Here is a 23,338-nt window from a genome sequence, read left to right on the forward strand (position 1 = left end):
CTTCAGAAATGTTGCGTGATGTTTGTAGGAGATTTTCTACCGCCGCTTGGAGCGGAGTTCTGTGGTAGCTGTCTGCAGACAGTACTTGCCGCCACAAGGTCGAAACTCTCTACTTTAAACGTCAGGTTCCAGCTACGAGAACTTTCTGAAAAGTAATGATTCTGAATTTTTTATGTGAAAACTTTATTAACATTCTACATTATTTATTCTTCACATCTACATTATTGCAGCGCCCTACCGCTAGAGAGCTCCGAATTGTAGCATGTAAGATGGTGGTGTGTAACGAAACTACGTGGATGTGTGAGATACAGAGTGCTGTTATAGTGTTTCGAAATCGAAGTTTGTCCACATATGGGGCACTCTCTTCCTCAGTATGACAATTCCACACCACGCACGAGCGCTGCAACATCAGCAACAATGAGATGCCTTGGGTTCACTGTTATCGTCCATCCTCCCTACAAACTTGACTTGACTCCATCCGATTTTTGGCCGTTTCCAAACCATAAAGAACGCCTTCGGGGACTTCACTTTTATACTGATGAGGTAGTGCAAGCAGAAGTGAGTTTGTGGTTCCGCCAACAAAGTAAAACATTCTACAGTGACGGCATCGACCAACTGGCCTCTCTTTTTAGAAATGTGTTCCTCACCGGATTGACCATACCGAGAAATAAACGTGCAGACATCAAGAATAAAGATGCAGAATGTTAACAACACTTGTTTGATTTAAAAGCGTTAAGGGATTTCACATAAAAAAGGCATTGCTTTTCAGCACAGCCGCATACAAATTATTTCGCTTTCGATCGCAAAAAGTTGGACAGAATGACAGTAATATCATTTAATTTTACACTATGTGATCAGAAGTATCCGGACTCCTGGCTGAAAATGACTTACTAGTTCGTGGCGCCCTCCATCGGTAATGCTGGAATTCAATTGGTGTTAGCCCACCCTTAGCCTTGACGACAGCTTCCACTCATGCAGGCATACGTTCAATGAAGTGCTGGAAGGTTTCTTGGGGAAAGGGAGCCCATTCTTCACGGAGTGCTGCACTGAGGAGAGGTATCGATGTCGGTCGGTGAGGCCGTGCATGAAGTTGGCGTTCCAAAAGATCCCAAATATGTTGTACAGGATTCAGGTCAGGATTCTGTGCAGGGCAGTCCATTACAGGGATGTTATTGTCGAGTAACAACTCCGCCAAAGGCCGTGCATTATCAACAGGCGCTCGATCGTGTTGAAAGATGAAGTCGCCATCCCCGAATGGCTCTTCAACGCCCGCATCTCGTGGTCGTGCGGTAGCGTTCTCGCTTCCCACGCCCGGGTTCCCGGGTTCGATTCCCGGCGGGGTCAGGGATTTTCTCTGCCTCGTGATGGCTGGGTGTTGTGTGATGTCTTTAGGTTAGTTAGGTTTAAGTAGTTCTAAGTTCTAGGGGACTGATGACCATAGATGTTAAGTCCCATAGTGCTCAGAGCCATTTGCATTTTTTTGCTCTTCAACAGCGGGAAGCAAGAAGGCGCTTAAGACATCAATGTAGGCATGTGCTGCAATAGTGCCACGCGAAACAACAAGGGGTGCAAGCCCCCTCCATGAAAAACATGAACATGCCATAACACCACCGCCTCCGAATTATACTATTAGCATTCCACACGCTGGCAGCTGACGGTCACCGGGCATTCGAAATACCCACACCCGGCCATCGGATCGCCACATTGCGTACCGTGGTTTGTCACTCCACACAATGTTTTTCCACTGTTCAGTCGCCCAGTGTTTACGCTCCTCACACTAAGAGAGGAGTCGTTTGGCATTTTCCGGTGAGATGTGTGTTTTAGAGCAGCCGCTCGACGATGAAATCCAAGTTTTCTCACCTCCCGCCTAACTGTCATAGTACTTGCAGTGGATTATGATGCAGTTCGGAATTCCTGTGTTATGACCTGGATAGATGGCTGTATATTACACCTTAGGATCCTTTTTAACTGTCGGCGGTCTCTGTCTGTCAACAGTCGACGTCGGCCTGTACGCTTTTGTGCTGTACGTGTCCCTTCACGTTCCCACTTCTCTATCACATTGGAAAGAGTGGACCTAGGGATGTTTAGGAGTGTGAAAATCTCACTTACAGACGTATGGCACAAATGACACCCAATCAACTGACCACGTTCGAAGTCCGTGAGTTCCGCGGAGCACCCCATTCTGATCTCTCACAACGTCTAATGACTACTGAGGTCACTGGTATGGAGTACCTGGCAGTAGGTGACAGCACAATGCACTTAACATGAAAAACGTATGTTTTTGGAGATGTCCGGACACTCTTGATCACATGATGTATATTGACTTGTTAAACCTAAGACACTATTTAACTCCATAAGTTGTGTGTTACGTGAAGAGATCCCGTCAGTAAGTAGTTAAATGTTAGAAAACTTTGTATGACAGTGCTTGGAAACATACCAGGTGATCAAAAAGTCAGTATAAATTTGATAACTGAATAAATCACGGAATAATGTAGATAGAGAGGTACAAATTGACACACTTGCTTGGAATGACATGGGGTTTTATTAGAACCAAAAAAATACAAAAGTTCAAAAAAATGTCCGACAGATGGCGCTTCATCTGATCAGAATAGCAATAATTAGCATAACAAAGTAAGACAAAGCAAAGATGATGTTCTTTACAGGAAATGCTTCATATGTCCACCATCATTCCTCAACAATAGCTGTAGTCGAGGAATAATGTTGTGAACAGCACTGTAAAGCATGTCCGGAGTTATAGTGAGCCATTGGCGTCGGATGTTGTCTTTCAGCATCCCTAGAGATGTCGGTCGATCACGATACACTTGCGACTTGAGGTAACCCCAAAGCCAATAATCGCACGGACTGAGGTCTGGGGACCTGGGAGGCCAAGCATGACGAAAGTGGCGGCTGAGCATACGATCATCACCAAACGACGCGCGCAAGAGATCTTTCACGCGTCTAGCAATATGGGGTGGAGCGCCATGCTGCATAAACATCGTACGTTCCAGCAGGTGTTTATCAGCCACGCTGGGGATGATGCGATTCTGTAACATATCGACGTACCTTTCACTCGTCACGGTAGCAGTTAGAAAACCAGAATCACGCATTTTCTCGAAGAAAAAAGGCCCGATAACGGTAGATGTGATAAATAAAACCCATACCGTGACTTTCTCGTCGTGCAGTGGAGTTTCCACGACAGTTCTAGGATTTTCGGTAACCCAAATTCTGCAGTTTTGGGCGTTGGCAGACCCTCGGAGCGTGAAATGAGCTTCGTCGGTCCGCAACACGTTACTCAACCAATCGTCATCTTCCGCCATCTTTTGAAACGCCCATACCGCAAATGCCCTCCGCTTCACTAAATCGCCAGGTAACAGTTCATGGTCATGGTGCCGATGGATTTTGTACAGATAGCATCGGAGGGTACGCCTCAGTGTCAACCAGACAGTAGTGTATGGAATGCCGGTGCGATGTGCGACTGCACGAGCGCTGACTTCCCCGTGCATAGACGAACCCGCTACAGTCTCCATTTCTTCCTGAACTGTCTCAGCAGCATTACGCCTTTCGCTCGGTTGGCCACTACGGGTCTATTGTCTAAACAACCCGTGGCTTCGAACTTCGAAATCATTCTCGCCAGAGCTGCATTTGTCAACGGACCTTTACCCGTTCGAATCCCCTTCCTATGGTGATAGGATCGTAAGGCTGAACTAGCACATTCCCCATTCTGATAATACAACTTCACTTAAAGTGCCTTTTCAGATAACGTCAACATGCTGCGCATCTGATTCTCTCTCTCATTACAGTTCCTTTTATATACGATTGTCATGCGCAGTCATTGACGTTTTGCTGTCCAGCGCCATCTGTCGGACATTTTGTGAACTTTGCTTTTTTGTTCTAATAAAACCCCATGTCATTCCAAGGATGTGTCAATTTTATCCTCTCTATCTACATTATCCCGCGGTTTATGAAGTTTTCAAATTTATACTGACTTTTTGATCACCCGGTATATACATAGTCGAATATTTTATGCAATCAAGTGAAAAGGGAAACTGAAATTTGTGTGTAACAAGAAAGAGAAATATTCTATTAACAAAGTCATGCGTAACTGCTATAGTTGTTCAGAATGTGTTCGGATAATTTTTCCGGGTAATCATGTTCACTGGAAAGTTCTCACACAAAACATTCGGAACCGTTGCTTTTCGGAACGCCTTCGTAATTTCAGTCAGGCTATAGGCAGTCCAACAACTTGTTCCTTGCGGACACACTCAGATTACCCTCCTTCCAGATATTGCAACTTGGGGTTAATAATGCAGCAGACGGTGACTGTGGGAACTGTGTGCTACAGCTGGCAACTGCTACTTCATCTCGCGCCTGTTGCCACCTTCGCTAACAGTACATGATGTATGTTACAGAAGAACGGCGGAACCGAAGTTGGGCGTAGACGAGGAGGAGGCGGACCGCCTGCGCGCTGCGTTTGGCTACGGCGGAGGCGGCGCTGCGGGGGAGACGACGCACGGCGTGGGATACGGAGTGAGTACCCAGCAGGCGGGGGCGTCTGTAGATGTACTGCCCGACTTAACTGCTCTCGTCTGCTCTGGCACCCAGCAATTCACAAGCACTAGCCGCTTCCCTGTGTCAAAAACAGTCTACTTGAACAATGAAATACAAGAAGTATGAAGTATTAAAGTACGAGAGGCGTTTGAAAAGTCCGTGTAAAGTCCGAGCGATGGCAACACGGGCGCGTATCGAGGTCATGTTTAGTTAGTAGCATCTTTGAAAAGAACTCACACCAAGTTTCAGCCATATTGGTCAATTTATTTGTGTTTGGCATTCGCGTGAATCAAGGAAGTCGAGTGATTGTCAAAACATGGACGAAGATGAATTTCGTGTGGTGATTAAACATTACTTTATGAAAGGCAAAACGCCTCAGGAGACTAAAGAGAAGCTTGGTAAACATTACGGTGACTCTTCACCTTCGATTAGAACAGTTTATAAGTGGTTTCAAAAATTTCGGCGTGGGCATATGGGCACAAGTGATGCTGAACGTTATGAAGATGGATGAGAGAAGCGTTAAGGTGCGTGAGATTGCTAGTGCTGTGGGTATCTCGAATGAACAGGTACATAATGTTTTGCATAAACATTTGGACATGAGATAGCTATCAGCAATATGGGTTCCACGATTGCTCACGCTTGACAAAAAACGGAATCGTGTGAAGTGTTGCAAGGATGGTTCGCAGCTGTTCAGGAAGAATACCAGGACTTTAAGAGTCGTTTCGTCACTGTGGATGAAACATGGCTACATTACCATACTGTTGAGACGAAACAACAATCTAAACAATGGGTTACCAAGGGAGAATCTGTACCAAAAAAGGCGAAGACCAGTCCTTCAGCCGGAAAGGTTATGGCGACTGTCTTTTCGGTTTCGCAAGGGATAATCCTTGTCGACTATCTGGAAAAGGGTAAAACTATTACAGGTGCATATTATTCATCGTTATTGGACTGTTTGAAAACCGAACTGCAAGAAAAACGCCGGCGATTGGAGCGCAAAAAAGTTCTTTTGCATCACAACACTGCACCAGCACACACCTCAGCAGCTGTGGTAGCAAAGGTAATGGAAATAGGATTCCAACTCGTTTCACATTCCCAATATTCTCCAGACTTGTCTCCCTCGGACTACTGTTTGTTCTAAAATTTGAAGAAATGGCTGGCAGGACAAAGATTTTATTCAAACGAGGGGGTGAGTGCAGAAACTAATAGTTATTTTGCAGACTTAGACAATTCCTATTATTCGGAAGGGATCAACAAATTAGAACAGCGTTGGACGAAGTGTGTAAGTATAAAAGGAGACTATGTCGAAAAATAAAACAGGTTTACCCCAAACAAGTAAGCAGTTTTTATTTGTGCACGGACTTCTCAAACGTCCCTCGTATGTGGCTGGGATGAACCCAGTCACCTAGCGACAGTAGGTAACCACTGTGGCAGTCGATCGACTTGTCAGGTCACGCAGTGGCACACTGTTTGGTGTTGTAGATCTACAGCGTGATTCAGTTGCCCGTACTGCTGTTTTTTATGCAACCTGTAACACCTTCAAATACTATGTGAGATATTTTCATACTCTATCACTCGCTATGAGCGAACTGTTAGCCCTACAGAAAAAGTGAACAGAAACTTTTTTGTAGTAAATTTAATGCAGTTATCGTTTTCGCTAGCGGCCGTAGTTTTCGAATTATTGAAGAAAAACGTACAAAAGTGACCTTTAAACGCGTGATCTTGAATAACTCGAAAACTGTGGCCTCCGGCGAAAACGTATCTCAGCACTAAATTTAGCTACATTAAATATTCTACTAAAAGATACTCATCGTTTTTCTGTAGGCCCGATAGTTTACATGTGGCGGGGGACAGAATATGAAATCTTGCACGTAGTATTCGAATGCGTTGTGGGTTGCATAAAACCCAAAGGCCGAGGCAACTGAATCACCCAGTATATCCGATCTGGAAAGGTATATGATATGAAGAATAGAACTCTATGGAAGAGGTTTACTGAGCAAGCGGGTGGTCGACTAAGCGCATGAAGTAACTAATGTTTAAGTGAACTGTCATGATCCTGTAATAAATAGCGTTTTCTTTCAAAATCTGCTTGTAGAGTGTCTTAACACATATACACATCCAACACCTACATCATCCTGTTTCAGCACCACCTGCATCCGTTCTACTACAATAACAACGAGGATTCTCTGCTGTACCAGTGCGCGTTGCAAGGTTGGTTTTTCTTATTTGTCTATTGAATCATTTTATGTATTGTTCACACTCAGTTTCCCTCATACAACTAAGTTGTATGTGCACTTATTTTCAAATTACTAATTAGTTGACAGTGAGGTCCCTCGAGGCCAGCAGGTAAAGAAAATTAAAAAAAAAAAGAAAAGAAAAAGGAAGAACTTGGAATGGGGAGTGGATTACCTAGCTGAGCAAAACTTTTCTGCACTCACCTGAGCTCACTTCCTGAAACCAAGCAAAACCTAAGTCAAGTGAGGCAAGTGACAATTTGAATCTCGACCCACCACATCACATGACCTACGTCTAAAGACTTGTCACTCAACTTTTTCTGACTACTTGATGTCGTAAACAAGAGCCTGCAGACAAACGGAAAACATTCATGGAGATTTAGCCATCATTTGGCCAGTGTTAGCTCGTCATTTCTCCCTCAGTTAGACAGCCATTTAAAACCTACCTTAAAATAAGCTACTTATTAATATAGTCATTTCTGTATCATTAATCAAGACTTGTAATGGTTTTCTGTGCTTCACGTAGCGAGAAAAAAGGTCTAGCTTTAAAATAATTTAGCTCTATTCACTGCAGTACACACAATGAACATCAAGCAGGGAATATGACACCATTCATATTTCACTGATACATTGCTTTAAGTTTTAAAGTATGTAATGCTAAGTCTAGAAATACAGCAGACTTCAGAAATAATTTCTGAGTCTTCGAAAATTGTTCTCGTGACTAGATTTATTTTCCGACGTAACCGAATGTAAGTCGCCCACGTGATGAATGCTGCGCTCTACCAGTGCGGCTGTAAATCTGAAAGTGTGTCTGTCATGCTTATAAATACGAAGTAATTAGCTGCGATTTACAGAATGAAAGTAAGTGAATGTAACTACGAATTAAACGAACAAATACAGCTCGGAAAAAATGGTAGCTAAAGGCGTTGTTATTCTGAATATGGCAGCTGCCGCGTTCAGAATTCAGAAGACAAAAATGTAGTATTCACGAAGATATAAATGTGTTGCACCAAATGAAGATGGATGAAAATCTAAAAAGTGTCTTGACATATAACTATATAGTAAGTGGTTAGTTATATATTTCCAAGTAATTCAGTCTAAAGTCACTGAGATCAACCGTCAATTTCATTGATAAATTAATGCCAACGAATAGAGTTTTGGAATTCTCTCGTACTCTGTCCCTAAGAACATCTTTAACATGACGGAACATATATTTGAAACTAACTCTCTAATTATTATATTTTTTACTAAACACTGACCTACAGAAATTTTCCTGGCAAAGACAACTCAAACCTAACCTATTCATTTATTGCCAAAATACACAAGCGCAACGGAATCTGACTGCTACACATTGACAACATGACTTCCAATAATTCGCATAAAAGAATGGCACTGAATTGCAAGAAATCCTAACAATAATACAAACCCAAGAAATATGAAATTAAAGAACTATGAGACTACCTCCAACTCTGTTAATTGCCTAAACTCATTTCAATCACGAATCTCCATAGTGGAAATCCCATTCTTTTTTATAAGTCACTTACCTCACAGAAAAGCTGTGTTCCCTCCTATTTTACTCCAGGTTGCTCCATGACGTCGCGTTTTCGAAATCTCTGACTTGATATCATATACTTGATCGACTTTGTTTTCGTTCAATCCATTAGAGTACTCTCTTGTGGGCAGGGTGACTAAAATTGCGCACTGTGATACAGATCGTTAATCATCGGCTGTTGCTAATCAGATTAGAAGAAGCAATATGGAGCAGACATTCTTCAGATTAATCCATTGGTAAAAGTTAAAGACGGCTCGTGACAGTGGATGCATACATTATTGGCGCAAAGTTAACTGGACGCCGCTATGTGACGAGAAATTGACCGCTAGGTGGCAGGAGAGGTGGACCTGCCAGCACAATAGGAGTCGGGGGGTATTGTGATGTCAGTAGAGAAGCAGAAACTGCGGAATGGATCGGTCAGGAGAATTCAGTAACTTCGAACCAGGACTAGACATTGGATGTCACCAAAGTAGCAAATCTATCAGGGACGTTTCAACTCTCCTGAAGCCACCTATGTGCCCTGTTGGTGACGTGATTGTGAAATAGGAACGCAAAGGAACAACCACAACTAGAGCAAGAGCAGACACACGTAATGTAGGCTACTGACGGGAATTCGGGAGGATGGCTGTAAACAATCAAATGAAATCAGCAGAACGAATCACTCGTGAGTTCCAAAGTGGTACCAGCAATCTAGCTAGTACAATGACTATGCGCTGCGCGTTAAAAAGCACGGGGTACGATGGTCGGGTAGCTCTTCATAAGCTACCCATTTCTGTTATAAATGATAAGCGACGCTTGAGTCGGAGTAATGAGCAACACCACTGGGAAGTGGATGACTGGAAACATGTGATTTGGAGAAATGAATCACGCTATACTTCGTGGCAATACTATGGAAGGGTTTGGATTTGCTTGATGCCTGAAGATTGCTACGTGCCAACATGCGTAGCGCCAGCAGCGAAGTACAGAGAAGGTGGTGTTAGGGTATAGCGATATTTTTCGTGGTTAAGGTACGGTCTCATTATTGTGGTGCAAAATGCAGAGGGATATGATCACATTTTACAGTAGTGTGTACGGCGTACAGTAAAGGAACAGTTCGGAGATAATTGTTTTGTCAGCATGTCAGTGCATCCTGCCCTAAAATTGCATTTGCAAAGCATTGTGTTGTGGACAATAACATACACTATGTGATCAAAAGTATCCGGACACCCCCAAAAACATACGTTTTTTTTCATATTAGGTGGATTGTGCTGCCAGGTACTCAATATCAGCGACCTCAGTAGTCACTGGACATCGTGAGAGAGTAGAATGGGGCGCTCCGCGGAACTCACGGACTTCGAACGTGGTCACATAACTGGGTGTCACTTGTGTCATACATCTGTACACGAGATTTTCACACTCCTAAACATCCCTAGGTCCATTGTCACATAATTGGGTGTCACTTGCGTCATACGTCTGTACACGAGATTTCCACACTCCTAAACATCCCTAGGTCCACTGTTTCCGATGTGGCAGTGAAATGGAAACGTGAAGGGACACGTACAGCACAAAAGCGTACACGCCGACCTCGTCTGTTGACTGACAGAGACCGCCGACAGTTGAAGAGGGTCGTAATGTGTAATAGGCAGACATCTGCCCAGATCATCACACAGGAATTCCAAACTGCGTCAGGATCCACTGCAAGTACTTTGACAGTTAGGCGGGAGGTGAGAAAACTTTGGTTTCATGGTCGAGCGGCTGCTCATAAGCCACACATCAAGCCGGTAAACGTCAAACGACGCCTCGCTTGGTGTAAGGAGCGTAAACATTGGACGATTGAACAGTGGAAAAACGTTGTGTCCAGTGACGAATCACGGTACACGATGTGGCAATCCAATGGCAGGGTGTGGATATGGCGAATGCACGGTGAACGACATCTGCCATCGTGTGTAGTGCCAACAGTAAAATTTGGAGGCGGTGGTGTTATGGTGTGGTCGTGTTTTTCATGGAGGGGGCTTGCACCCCTTGTTGTTTTGCGTGGCACTATCACAGCACAGGCCTACGTTGATGTCTTAAGCACCTTCTTGCTTCCCACTGTTGAAGAGAAATTCGGAGATGGCCATTGCATCTTTCAACACGATCGAGCACCCGTTCATAATGCACGGCCTGTGACGGAGTGGTTACGCTGCAATAACATCCCTGTAATCGCCTGGGCTGCACAGAGTCCTGACCTGAATCCTGTAGAACACCTTTGGGATGTTTTGGAACGCCGACTTCGTTCCAGGATTCACCGACCGACGTCGATATCTCTCCTGAGTGCAGCACTCCGTGAAGAAGGGACTGCCATTTCCCAAGAAACCTTCCAGTACTTGACTGAACGTATGCCTGCGAGTGTGGAAGCTGTCATCAAGACTAAGGGTCGGCCAACACCATACTGAATTCCAGCATAACCGATGGTAGTCGGTACGAACTTTGTAAGTCTTTTTCATCCAGATGTCCGGATACTTTTGATCACATAGTGTACCTGAAACTGACTTCCCTGCTGAGAGTCCCAACCAAAACTTAATGGAGCCCCCTTAGGATGAGTTAGAATGCCGACTTCGCTCCAGACCCCAGCATCCAACATTACCTTGTCAGGTTTCAGATGTTGAGGAATAATGAGCTGCCATTCCTCCACAGATACTGAGACACGTCTCTGACAGTGTCCCCAGCAGATCTGAAGCCGTTTTAAAGGCGAATGTTGGGTACATTCCGTATTAACGTCCACCAATAGCGACTGGGTACTTTTGATGATGTGGTGTATAGGTTTCCCATCACTCATTTCGCAATACTGTCCTAAAAGTTTGTTGTAATAAATATCTCAGAAAGAGTTTTGCACTGCTTGTATATTTCCGAAAGTGTGTGTTATGCCTCGTGAATTTAGAAATATAACTTTACTGTGACGTAAAATCGATGCTATAATTAATATAAAAACAGTCTGTTGGAAGACTCGCATATTTGGACATCTGTGAAACCAAAATTTGCTGCTGGGTAACATTAAATACTGCGTTGTTCCACCCTGTGCGTTGTAGAATGCTTGGGTGTCCCTTGTAAGGTGAGACGCAGCTGCTCATGTCTCTGTCACTGATGAATGGCCTCTACTCTGACGTCATCCAGTGTGTGAGGGTGGCTCCAGCGACTATTCGGTGGAAGTCTCGATGTGTTCACGAAGTGGATTCGGTGTACTTTGTGTAATTGTCTTGGGAGACAAACCCGAAATGTTAACCGCAGGACTGACTGACTAGTTGGAGGATCATGTCCCAATGTTACAAGGCTCTAGATTAACGTCGATAGCTGCGTAAGACGTGTGATTTCTGTACGCAATATTGGCCCCTAAACATGATTTGTCCACCTCCCTGCTGAAGGGACTACATGCGTGAGACGCCAATTAGTAGCACGTCACCTTCTCACTGTTCTATGACGATCATCAAATGTCAGACAAATCGTGTACAGAAAACAGCGACATTGGTCTAAATTTCAATAAGGTGTTGCCTTGACTACCTTCAAAGAGCACAGAGGCGCTAGGGGCTAGTACTCTAAGGATTAGTTAGAGGCCAGGCTGATTGCGCGGTACCTGTTGCGCGCTGCTTTGGTCGACGGAGCTCACCGTTTGCTCCAAGCGGTAGGATGCGTTTCTGTTGCATTTTCCTCGAGCTTTTTGCGGGCCATAATTTTTTGATGATGCTGTTGGCCGCGGGTCACCAGTGTGAGGCATCACCAGTGTGAGGCACACCTTCAGTTTTATAAGCCTCATGATATTGGTTGCATGCTCGAATGACTCCGCGGTGAGCACGAATCCAGTGCGCAACGTTCCCAAAGTTCACAGAAAATTCAAACTGCTTGTACGATCTGAGTTTGAAATGTCATCTGTGGCATGTTGACAGACTGAACAGTGTTCACTAGCCGAACTATCCTGTCTTGCCTTTCGCGAATGGAGAAAAAGCGTGCTCTACTGAGAATGTGGGTTAATTTATATCTCCGTTACACAGCTGGACCCTAGTAGTGCAGTAAGAAAGATTATAAAGGAAGAATTCTCCGATAGAAGAACACATAAACTGTGTTAGACATGAGTGGGCGATGCAAAACGGTTTTTGAGCGGTTCAAGTAGAGTCGTGGAAATAATCAATAATCATCAATTTGTTGAAGGTTGAAGTTTAAGGGACTGCTCAGGGAGAATAACATACAAAGATGTGGGATACGAAAGTGATAAGGTAAGAAGAAGTATTCTTGAAGTTCTCTGAGGCTATAGATAGTGCGATAAGGAATAGCTCTGTAGGCAGTGCAGCTGAAGAGGACTAGACATCTCTAAAAAGTGATTCACAGAAGGTGGAAAAAAACATAGGTACAAGGAAGGCAACTGTGAAGAAATAGTGGGTAACAGAAGAAATACTTCAGTTGATCGATAAAAGAAGGAAATACAAAAATGTTCAGGGAAATTCAGGAACACAAAAAATAACAGTCACTTAGAAACGAAATATATAGGAAGTGCAGGGAAGCTAAGGCGAAATGGCTGCATGAAAAATGAGAAGAAACAGAAAAAGAAATGGCTGCCAGGAGGACTCATTCAGCATACAGAAAAGTCAAAACAATCGTTGGTGAAATTAAAAGCAAGAGCGGAAACATTAAGAGTGCAATGCGAATTCCGCTGTCAAATGCAGTTGAGACAGCGGATGGGCGGAAAGAGTACTCTGAAGGCCTCTTTCAGGAGAACGACTTGTCTGACGATGTGATGGAAGAAGGAACAGGAGTCGACAGGGAAGATATAGGGGATCCAGTGTTACAATCACAATTTAAAGCAGCTTTGGTCGACTTAAGATCAAATAAGGCACAAAAGATAGATAAAATTCCGTTGGAATATTTAAAGTCATTGGGGGTAGTGGCAACAAAACGACTATTCACGTTGGTGTCTGGAATGTATGAAGATGTAGACTGTATGAGACTGGCGATATACCATCAGATTTTCGGAAAAACATCATTCACACAATTCCGAGGATATCAAGGCCAGACAAGCGATAGAATTATGGCACAATCAGCTTAACAGGCCATACATCCAAGTTGTTGACAAGAACAGAACACAGAATAACGGGAAAGAAAATGTTAGATAACGATTAGTTTGGCTTTAGGAAATGTAAAGGCACCAGAGAGGCAGTTCTGACGTTGCTGTTGATGATGGATACAAGATTGAAGAAAAATCAAGACATGTTCATACGATTTGTGGACCTGGAAAAAGCGTTAGTCTATGCAAAATGGTGCAAGATATTCGCAATTCTGGGAAAAGAAAGGGATAAGCTGTAGGGAAGAACGTGTAATATACAGTACATACAAGAACCAAGAGGGAACAGTAAGACTGGAAGACCAAGAACGGAGTAAGGGTATAAGGCAGGGATAAAGTCATTCGCTCCTGCTGTTCGGTCTACTCATATATATCGAAGAAGAAATAACAGAAATAGAAGGAAGGTTCAAGGATGGGATTAAAATTCAAAGTGAAAGGATGTCAGTGATAAGATTCGCCGATGACACACCTGATGGCACTGAATAAATCTTAACACGAAAGTAATGAGAAGTAGTTGAAATGAGAACAGCGAGACACTTAACATCAGAATTGAGAATGACGAAGTAGACGAAGTTAAGGGAGTCTGCTACATAGGCAGGAGAATACCCCGATACGGACTGAGGAAGGAGGACTTAAAAAGCAGACTAGCACTGGCAAAAATGGCTTTCTTGGCCAAGAGAAGTCTACTAGTATCAAACGTAGGCCTTAGTATCAGGAAGAACTTTCTGACAATGTGTATTAGGAACACAGCATTGTCTAAGGTGAATCATGGACTGTGGGAAAAGAGGAACAGAAGAGAAATGAAGCATTTGAGATGTGGTGCTACAGACGAATATTGAAAATTAGGTGGAATGGTAAGATAAGGAATGAAGAGGTTCTCCGCAGAATCGACGAGGAAAGGAATATATAGAAAACACGGATAAGGAGAAAAAATGTTCAAATATGTGTGAAATCTTATGGGACTTAATTGCTCAGGCCATCAGTCCCTAAGCTTACACACTACTTAACCTAAATTATCGTAAAGACAAACACACACACCCATGCCCGAGGGAGGACTCGAACTTCCGCCGGGCCCAGCCGCAAGTCCATGACTGCAGCGCCTTAGACCGCTCGGCTAATCCCACGCGGCATGGATAAGGAGAAGGGACAGTATGACACGACATCTGCTATGACATTATGACATCAGGGAATAACTTAAACGGTGCTAGAGGGAGCTGTTGAGCGCAAAATCTGTAGACAGAGGTTGGAATACATCCTGCAAATAAAATGAGGACGTAGGTCGCTACTATAAGATGAAAAGGTTGGCGCAGGACAGTCAGGAGAATGATGACTAAAAAGGAAGACGGTTGAAAACCGCCGGAAATTAAGATTTAGGTTTTCTGTGAGGTCCCTAAATCGCTTAAGGCATATGTCGGAATGGTTCCTATGAAAGGCAACGCCCTATTTCCTTACTCATCCTTTCTTCATCTGACCTTATGCTCCGTCTCTAGTGAACTAGATGTCGACGTGTCGCTAAATACTAATTTTGCTTCCGTCCTCCAAATAACCTAATCATATAAGCAGAAAAGTGCTCGTCGAGCATAACAGAGTTTCTTATAACGTCTCAAGTCTCCTTACTAAACAATGAGACGATATCTGGGCTTTTCATGATTTCATTCCGTCCTGTCTTCATTTGTTTCACAATATACGCGAACATTTGGGAAGCAATAATATGATGTTGAAAACTGATGACCTTACTCTAATTAGTGATCAAAAATTTTCCTTTTGAAGACGATGTTGCAGCGTATGTGCAACATAGCGCTACTCCAACGTGGATATAAAAAATTCAAATGACTCCAAGCACTATGGGACGTAACATCTGAGGTCATCAGTCCCCTAGGACTTAGGACTACTTAAATCTAACTAACCTAACGACATCACACACATCCATGCCCGAGGCAGGATTCGAACCTGCGACCGTAGCAGGAGCTCGGATCCGGACTGAAGCGCCTAGAACCGCTCGACCACAGCGGCCTTCAAGCGGTTATAAAAGCACCAAGTTGTAGGCAAGGGATCCGTGCAGCATTCGCGTCTTTCCGACACGCTTGTGGTGAAAGCGGAAGCGTGAACTATGGTGACGTTATTACGAAATGGAGCTTAACAGGACCAGCGTGCCGTTATTTTTTTCTTGGCAGCCGACGGTCAAACACATGTGGACAGCCATCGGAGAATGAAGAAGGTGTATGGAACAGGGACAGCATATCTGTCTGTGGAATGGTGCGCCAAGTTCCGTGCTGCTTCATGATAACGCACGTCCTCATGTCGCAAATACCGTAAATACCGAAGTTACGCCAACTCAAGTGGGAGACACTAGAGCACCCGCCCTATAGTACCGATCTCTCCCCATGGGTCTATCAAGCATTCAATACCTTAAAAAAGGGCCTTCATGGGTCGACGATTCACGACGGAGGAGGGTGTGCAGGAGGCATTTCCGCAATTCATCACGCAGCAGGTCATGGTGTTTTATCATAAGGGTATCTGTCACCTGATGCGACAGTGAGATGTTTACCTCAGTTTCTCCTGATTGACCCACCGATTCTAGCGTGAACGACCTTCGAACGGAAACTTTTTGGTCACCCCTTATGCTTAGTTGTGACGGAATTACACTTCTGCCTTGAGAAAATTAGTGTCCGATGAAGAAAAAAATGGTTCAAATGGCTCTGAGCACTATGGGGCTTAACATCTGAGGTCATCAGTCCCCTAGAACTTAGGACAACTTAAATCTAACTAACCTAACGACATCACACACATCCATGCCCGAGGCAGGATTCGAACCTGCGACCGTAGCAGTCACGCGGTTCCGGACTAAAGCGCCTAGAACCGCTCGGCGACCGCGGCCGGCTCCGATGAAGAAACCTGAGCATTTTCTCATTAGGTTTCCACAATAATATAGTTACGATTTATACACGTAGATTTCTGAAATAAACATGGACAAGTACTGGAGCGTTTCCTTAAGAAAGTTATACTAAAACTGAGCTTCTAATAATTTCAACGCAGACAGAATGTGAATCTACACTCTGACGTTTCAATAAGTCTCAACACTGAACTTTAATCCACTGCCGTACAAACCTTTGCATGAGATATCTGTTTATGACGTTTTTCTGTAACTGTTATTTAGAATTTCCCGCCTTTTGACCCGGCCTGTGTGGACGAGCTGTTCTAGGCGCTTCAGTCTGGAGCCGCGCGACCGCTGCAGTCGCAGGTTCGAATCCAGCCTTGGGCATGGATGTTTGTGATGTCCTTAGGTTAGTTAGGTTTAAGTAGTTCTAAGTTCTATGGGATTGGTGACCTCAGATGTTAAGTACCATAGTTCTCAGAGCCATTTGGGCCACCTTTTGATTTTCTGTTTATCCTAATTTCCCATGCGTCAGACGAAGTAAGAAATTCAGAATGTTGCATATGCCAGAATGTGGAGTAATACGCACAGTGTGCCGTTTGCAGCTAGTAGGTGAGGAGCCTTTGTATCGCGCTGTTTGAATACAGACACTAGTTTCGCAGCGAGTGGAAAGCCGCCTTCACGCACGACAGAGGCAGATGGCGTACGCCGCGGGGAAGTCACGTCCGGCAACTCTTCATGTCGCCCCGCATCCCATAGAACAAAAACTTACGACCCTGTCCCTTACAAGTTGGAATCCGGCCGCATTCCTCGTCTCTTAACTTCTCTATGCACTGCTCGACTCACAATGGCTTCGCCGCTGAGGGAACGAAGAGTTTACTAATTTTTTCATGTAATGGCTGTGTCAGTCAAATGCGTCGCCCTCGTGTCGTACCGGGCGGCTATAAGTAAAGTGCAGCTATTCACAGAGGTCTACTGTTGGGTGTAATTATCGTACGGCAGCGACACTTGGTAGATATTATAATGCGTAAATGCGGAACGATTTACGCTAGAAAAAAGTAGTTCCACTTTTGGCCACCAGGTCCAAGTCCGGCGCTCTGAATGCAAGAAAGAAGTATACACTCCTGAAAATGGAAAAAAGAACACATTGACACCGGTGTGTCAGACCCACCATACTTGCTCCGGACACTGCGAGAGGGCTGTACAAGCAATGATCACACGCACGGCACAGCGGACACACCAGGAACCGCGGTATTGGCCGTCGAATGGCGCTAGCTGCGCAGCATTTGTGCACCGCCGCCGTCAGTGTCAGCCAGTTTGCCGTGGCATACGGAGCTCCATCGCAGTCTTTAACACTGGTAGCATGCCGCGACAGCGTGGACGTGAACCGTATGTGCAGTTGACGGACTTTGAGCGAGGGCGTATAGTGGGCATGCGGGAGGCCGGGTGGACGTACCGCCGAATTGCTCAACACGTGGGGCGTGAGGTCTCCACAGTACATCGATGTTGTCACCAGTGGTCGGCGGAAGGTTCACGTGCCCGCCGACCTGGGACCGGACCGCAGCGACGCACGGATGCACGCCAAGACCGTAGGATCCTACGCAGTGCCGTAGGGGACCGAACCGCCACTTCCCAGCAAATTAGGGACACTGTTGCTCCTGGGGTATCGGCGAGGACCATTCGCAACCGTCTCCATGAAGCTGGGCTACGGTCCCGTACACCGTTAGGCCGTCTTCCGCTCACGCCGCAACATCGTGCAGCCCGCCTCCAGTGGTGTCGCGACAGGCGTGAATGGAGGGACGAATGGAGACGTGTCGTCTTCAGCGATGAGAGTCGTTTCTGCCTTGGTGCCAATGATGGTCGTATGCGTGTTTGGCGCCGTGCAGGTGAGCGCCACAATCAGGACTGCATACGACCGAGGCACACAGGGCCAACACCCGGCATCATGGTGTGGGGAGCGATCTCCTACACTGGCCGTACACCACTGGTGATCGTCGAGGGGACACTGAATAGTGCACGGTACATCCAAACCGTCATCGAACCCATCGTTCTACCATTCCTAGACCGGCAAGGGAACTTGCTGTTCCAACAGGACAATGCACGTCCGCATGTATCCCGTGCCACCCAACGTGCTCTAGAAGGTGTAAGTCAACTACCCTGGCCAGCAAGATCGGATCTGTCCCCCATTGAGCATGTTTGGGACTGGATGAAGCGTCGTCTCACGCGGTCTGCACGTCCAGCACGAACGCTGGTCCAACTGAGGCGCCAGGTGGAAATGGCATGGCAAGCCGTTCCACAGGACTACATCCAGCATCTCTACGATCGTCTCCATGGGAGAATAGCAGCCTGCATTGCTGCGAAAGGTGGATATACACTGTACTAGTGCCGACATTGTGCATGCTCTGTTGCCTGTGTCTATGTGTCTATGTGCCTGTGTTTCTGTCAGTGTGATCATGTGATGTATCTGACCCCAGGAATGTGTCAATAAAAGTTTCCCCTTCCTGGGACAATGAATTCACGATGTTCTTATTTCAATTTCCAGGAGTGTAGAAATGTTTCCATATATAATGGATTAGGAACGGGACGTGGGCAGAAAAGGTCAAACAAGAGACAAAGGCATACTGTTAATTTTATTATTAACCGCCGCTCACACAGTTTGATGAATATGAGTACTGGGGACGTTGACGAGATGCTGTACAGCGCTAGATTTGCACCTGATGGCCAAAACTGGAACTAATTTTTTTCCAGCGTAAATCGGTTCCATTAATGTATCTTCCAAGTTGAGCTGCTATGCCGTAATTACACACTGGACCACCCTGTGAAGCTGTACTTTAATTGTAACAACCTGATACATTTTTATCATTAATGTGTTCTGTTCTATTACAGTGTTCCTTTTTGACACATTATTGTCTTACCTTCGACTCTACAGCGGACTTAAAATGTTCAGAGTCTAATCTCTCGCCTCTCGGGCAATGTGGAGACTCTGAGAGCGGCGACGATATTATTTGTATGGAAAATATGCTGCTGTTTGCGAAAATTACAGTAACAAGAAGGCATGCCATTACAATGCCATTTATTATACAGATTAGGCAGATGACAGTACAAAGTTGATTAGAATTACAGAACTGCACATGCACTCTGACCGTAACAGTTCACTACGGTGAGAAGCCGCCACTTGGTATACTCACAGCTCTCGAGTTCGTGGCGTGGAATCAAAGGCAACCTGGATATGCCGCTGGGGAACACACGGCAGTGCGGTTTTAAGGCGCATCCACAAAGCACAGACGGAAGTTGCAGGACGAAAAGAACAAACAAGTTGCCGATATTCGATGAGCGACCTGCCAGGCAAATGCGCAAGCCGTGGAAGCAGTGGTACCCGTCGCTCTTCGAACAAGGCTGGCACATTCCTTGTAACACGCGCCCAGGTGATTATCCTACTGAAATACGGCACGTGGAGCTGCCTGCAGTAGAGACACTGAGTTCGGCTCTGAAACCTCCATGCTGTAGCACTTCTTGTTCCCATTGCTCTTAACACGTAGGAGGCGAGATAGCAGGTCAGTGACGACCGTAACTATCGCACTTGCATTCACTTACAACTTCCTGGATGATAGACCGTGGTCGATGTCTCCGGCTGTGGTTGACATACTCAGACGTAAAGTGCGACTGCAATCAGTACTCGAGGGAACGCTGAATATACATAGACAGTATAGAGGGAATCATGTGACGCCGCCTGCGAGACTATCTCTGACAGTACCAGCTTTCTCGATTGAAAATAATCGATCGTTATTCTGTCGGCGCAAAGTCGACGTCCATATGACATATAATATGGCACCTTCCTCTTTCATATTGAAATTATTACGGCATTTATAACTCTCAATAGCCTCTCTATACAGGCGAGCATAATAATACGAAGTTTTCGATATGACGCTCGTCTCACAGAATTTTGTTTCACGATTATCCTTTTGGTTCACACATTCTCTTACTGTCGATTTATTCGTATGTCTCAGACGGTGATTTCTCTTATGTTCAACTAAACTGACGTTTACACTTCTTTTCGTGGTTTCAGTACATACTAGTTCCCAACTACAAGAAATTTTACATGGACCTGATGTAGCCAAAGGATGTAGTACATCTTCTGCCGTACTTAGTCTTTTATCTTTTCTGGTGGGCCTGAATAATTTTAACACAAAAGAGGAAGGTGTCAAATTAGATAAAATATATATGTCGACTTTGCACTGTCAGAACGATGATCTACTACTTTCAATCGAGAATGTTGGCACTACCAGAGATTGTGGTACAGCTCATGTCACGTGAAGGACTGTGGTGCCCTCTATACTGCTTTATATTCGGCGCTCTCTCGAGAGCTGATAGTAGCTCACTGCTTCAACTCCGAGGATCTCTCCCGCAGCCGGAGAGGAAACTTTGCGGGAAAGTATTACATATCGACCACGGCCTGTCAGGACAAAACTTTTAAGTGAAGTTAATATCGGCCGTGAAAGCCTACATTGTATATCACACTTATACCACTTAACAGTCTGCCCTACCAAGCATAAAAACGGATACAGGAATTAGTGAACTTAGGGTTATCGTAGCGAGACTGAATACTGTAACCCCAAAATCCTCCAAAAATAAACGAAAATATACCTATTCAAAAAAGCAGATAAAAATTCACTTGACGCCTTCCTGGGAGACAATCTCCACTCCCTCAAAATTAACAATGTAAGTGTAGAGCAGATGTGACTTGAATTCAAAGAAATAGTATCGACAGCAACTGAGAGATTTATAGCAAATAAATTAACAATCGACAGAGCTGATCCCCCTTAATACACAAAACGTATCACAACGCTATTGCAGAAACAACGAAAAAAGCATGCCAAATTTAAACGAACGCAAAATCTCCAAGATTGTTGACCTTTTACAGGAGCTCGAAATTTAGTGCGGACTTCAATGTGAGATGCTTATAATAGTTTACACAACGAAACTTTGTCTCGGAACCTGACAGAAAATCCAAAGAGATTCTGATCGTATGTAATGTACGCTAGCGGAAAGACAAAGTCAAGGGCTTCTCTGTGCGATAGCAATGGAGATACTATCGACGACAATAGTGCCCAAGCAGTGTTACTAAACACAGACTTCTGAAATTCCTTCATCAGAGAAGACGAATTCCAGAATTCCAATCAAGAACAGCTGCCAACATGAGTATCTTAGAAGTAGGTATCCTCGAGTAGTGAAGCAATTAAAATCACTAAAAAAAAGCAAGTCTTCCAGTCCAGACTGTACACCAATTAGCTTCCTTTCAGAGTAGGCTGATGATGTAGCTCCATACTTAACAATCATATACAACCGTTCGCTCCGCGAAACATCCGTACCTAAGGACAGGAAAGTTGCGCAGGTCAAGCCAGTATTCTAGAACGGTAGTAGGAGTAATCCACTAATTACAGGCCTATATCAAAATGGTTCAAATGGCTCTGAGCACTATGGGACTCAACATCTTAGGTCATAAGTCCCCTAGAACTTAGAACTACTTAAACCTAACTAACCTAAGGACATCACACACACCCATGCCCGAGGCAGGATTCGAACCTGCGACCGTAGCAGTCCCGCGGTTCCGGACTGCAGCGCCAGAACGCCTATATCATTAACGTCGATACGCAGCAGGATTTTGGAACATATATTGTGTTCGAACATTATAAATTATCTCGAAGAGAAGGGTCCATTCACATACAGTCGACACGGATTTAGAAAACATCGTTGTTGGGAAACACAACTAGCTACTTACATACAGGAAGTGTTGAGTACTATTGAGAAGGGATTTCAAACTGATTTCGAATTTATAGATTTCCAGAATGTTTTTGACACTCTAACGCTAAGGCGGCTTGCAGTGAAATTGTGTGCCTGTGGAGCATCGTCTCAGTAATATGACTGGATTCGTGATTTCCTATCAAAAAGAGGTCACAGTTCGTAGTAATAAAGTAGTGTTATAGATCCTCCGCTTTTCCTTATCTGTGTAAACGATTTAGGAGACAATCTGAGCAGTCGTCTTAGGTTGTTTTCAGATGATGCAGACGGTTATCGTCTAGTAAAGTCATCAGTAGATCAAAACAGAGTGCAAAACGGTATCTGTAAGGTGCGAAATTTGGCAGTTGACCCTAAATAATGAAAAGTATGAGGTCATCCACATGTATGCTAAAAGGAATCAGTTAAACTTCAGTTACACGATAAATCAGTCAAATTTAAGGGCCTTAAATTCAACTAAATACCTAGGAATTACTATTACGAACAAATTACATTGGAAATAAGACTATGCTGTAGGGAAGGCAAACCAAAGACTGCATTTTATTTGCAGAAAATGTAACAGACCTACTAAAGAGGCAGCATGCACTAAGCTTGTCCGTCCAGGTCCGTAGTACTGCTGTGTGGCACGGGATCCTTACTAGATGGGGCTGAGAAAGTTCAAAGAGGAGCAGCACGTTTTGCATTATCGCGAAATAGGGAAGAGAGTGTCACTGACGTGATACATGATTTTGCGTGAACATAATTCAAAAAAGGCGTTTTTCGTTGCAACGGAATCTTCTCACTAAATTTCAATAACCAAACTTTCTTGTGTAAATGCGAAAATATTTTGTTGACGCCCATCTATATAGGGAGATATGATCATCATAATAAAATAAGTGTAATCAGAGCTCGCACGGGAAGATATAGGTGTTCGTCTTTTCAGCGCGGTGTTCGAGATTGGAATAATAGAGAATTATTTTGAAGGTGGTTCGATCAACGCTCTGTCTGGAACTTAAGTGTGCCCATTTAAATATAGATATATACGGTAGCGTCGAACACACGTATGTGGCCGCAATTGCAGTACAAGTTGAAGGACGAGTCGTCCAAAAACACTACATTTTGCCACTCAGCACGCCAGTGATTCAATTCAGATGCCCATTACTGCCTAGGTGATGTGTGGTTTCTGATAACGGAAGCCGACGTAATGGCGTGCGTGCGACCAGTCCAGCCCTTAGCAGGCGACGCCGAAGTGTCGACGGAGAGAAGTTCATATCCGTAGCAGTGCTACA

General features: G+C 44.5%; 1 protein-coding gene across 1 annotated transcript in view; it reads left to right on the forward strand.

The window, feature by feature from the left end:
* The window catches only part of LOC126260446 (spidroin-2-like), a 179,597-nt gene that overhangs the window by 111,498 nt on the left and 44,761 nt on the right, over window positions 1–23,338 (forward strand). Inside the window, exons 3-4 of the mRNA XM_049957775.1 lie at window positions 4,410–4,527; window positions 6,690–6,756. Of these exons, the coding sequence (XP_049813732.1) occupies window positions 4,410–4,527; window positions 6,690–6,756 (185 nt within the window). The remainder of the gene's footprint in view (window positions 1–4,409; window positions 4,528–6,689; window positions 6,757–23,338) is intronic.

The sequence above is a fragment of the Schistocerca nitens genome, chromosome 5, assembly GCF_023898315.1.
Source record: "Schistocerca nitens isolate TAMUIC-IGC-003100 chromosome 5, iqSchNite1.1, whole genome shotgun sequence".
Lineage (NCBI taxonomy): Eukaryota > Metazoa > Arthropoda > Insecta > Orthoptera > Acrididae > Schistocerca > Schistocerca nitens.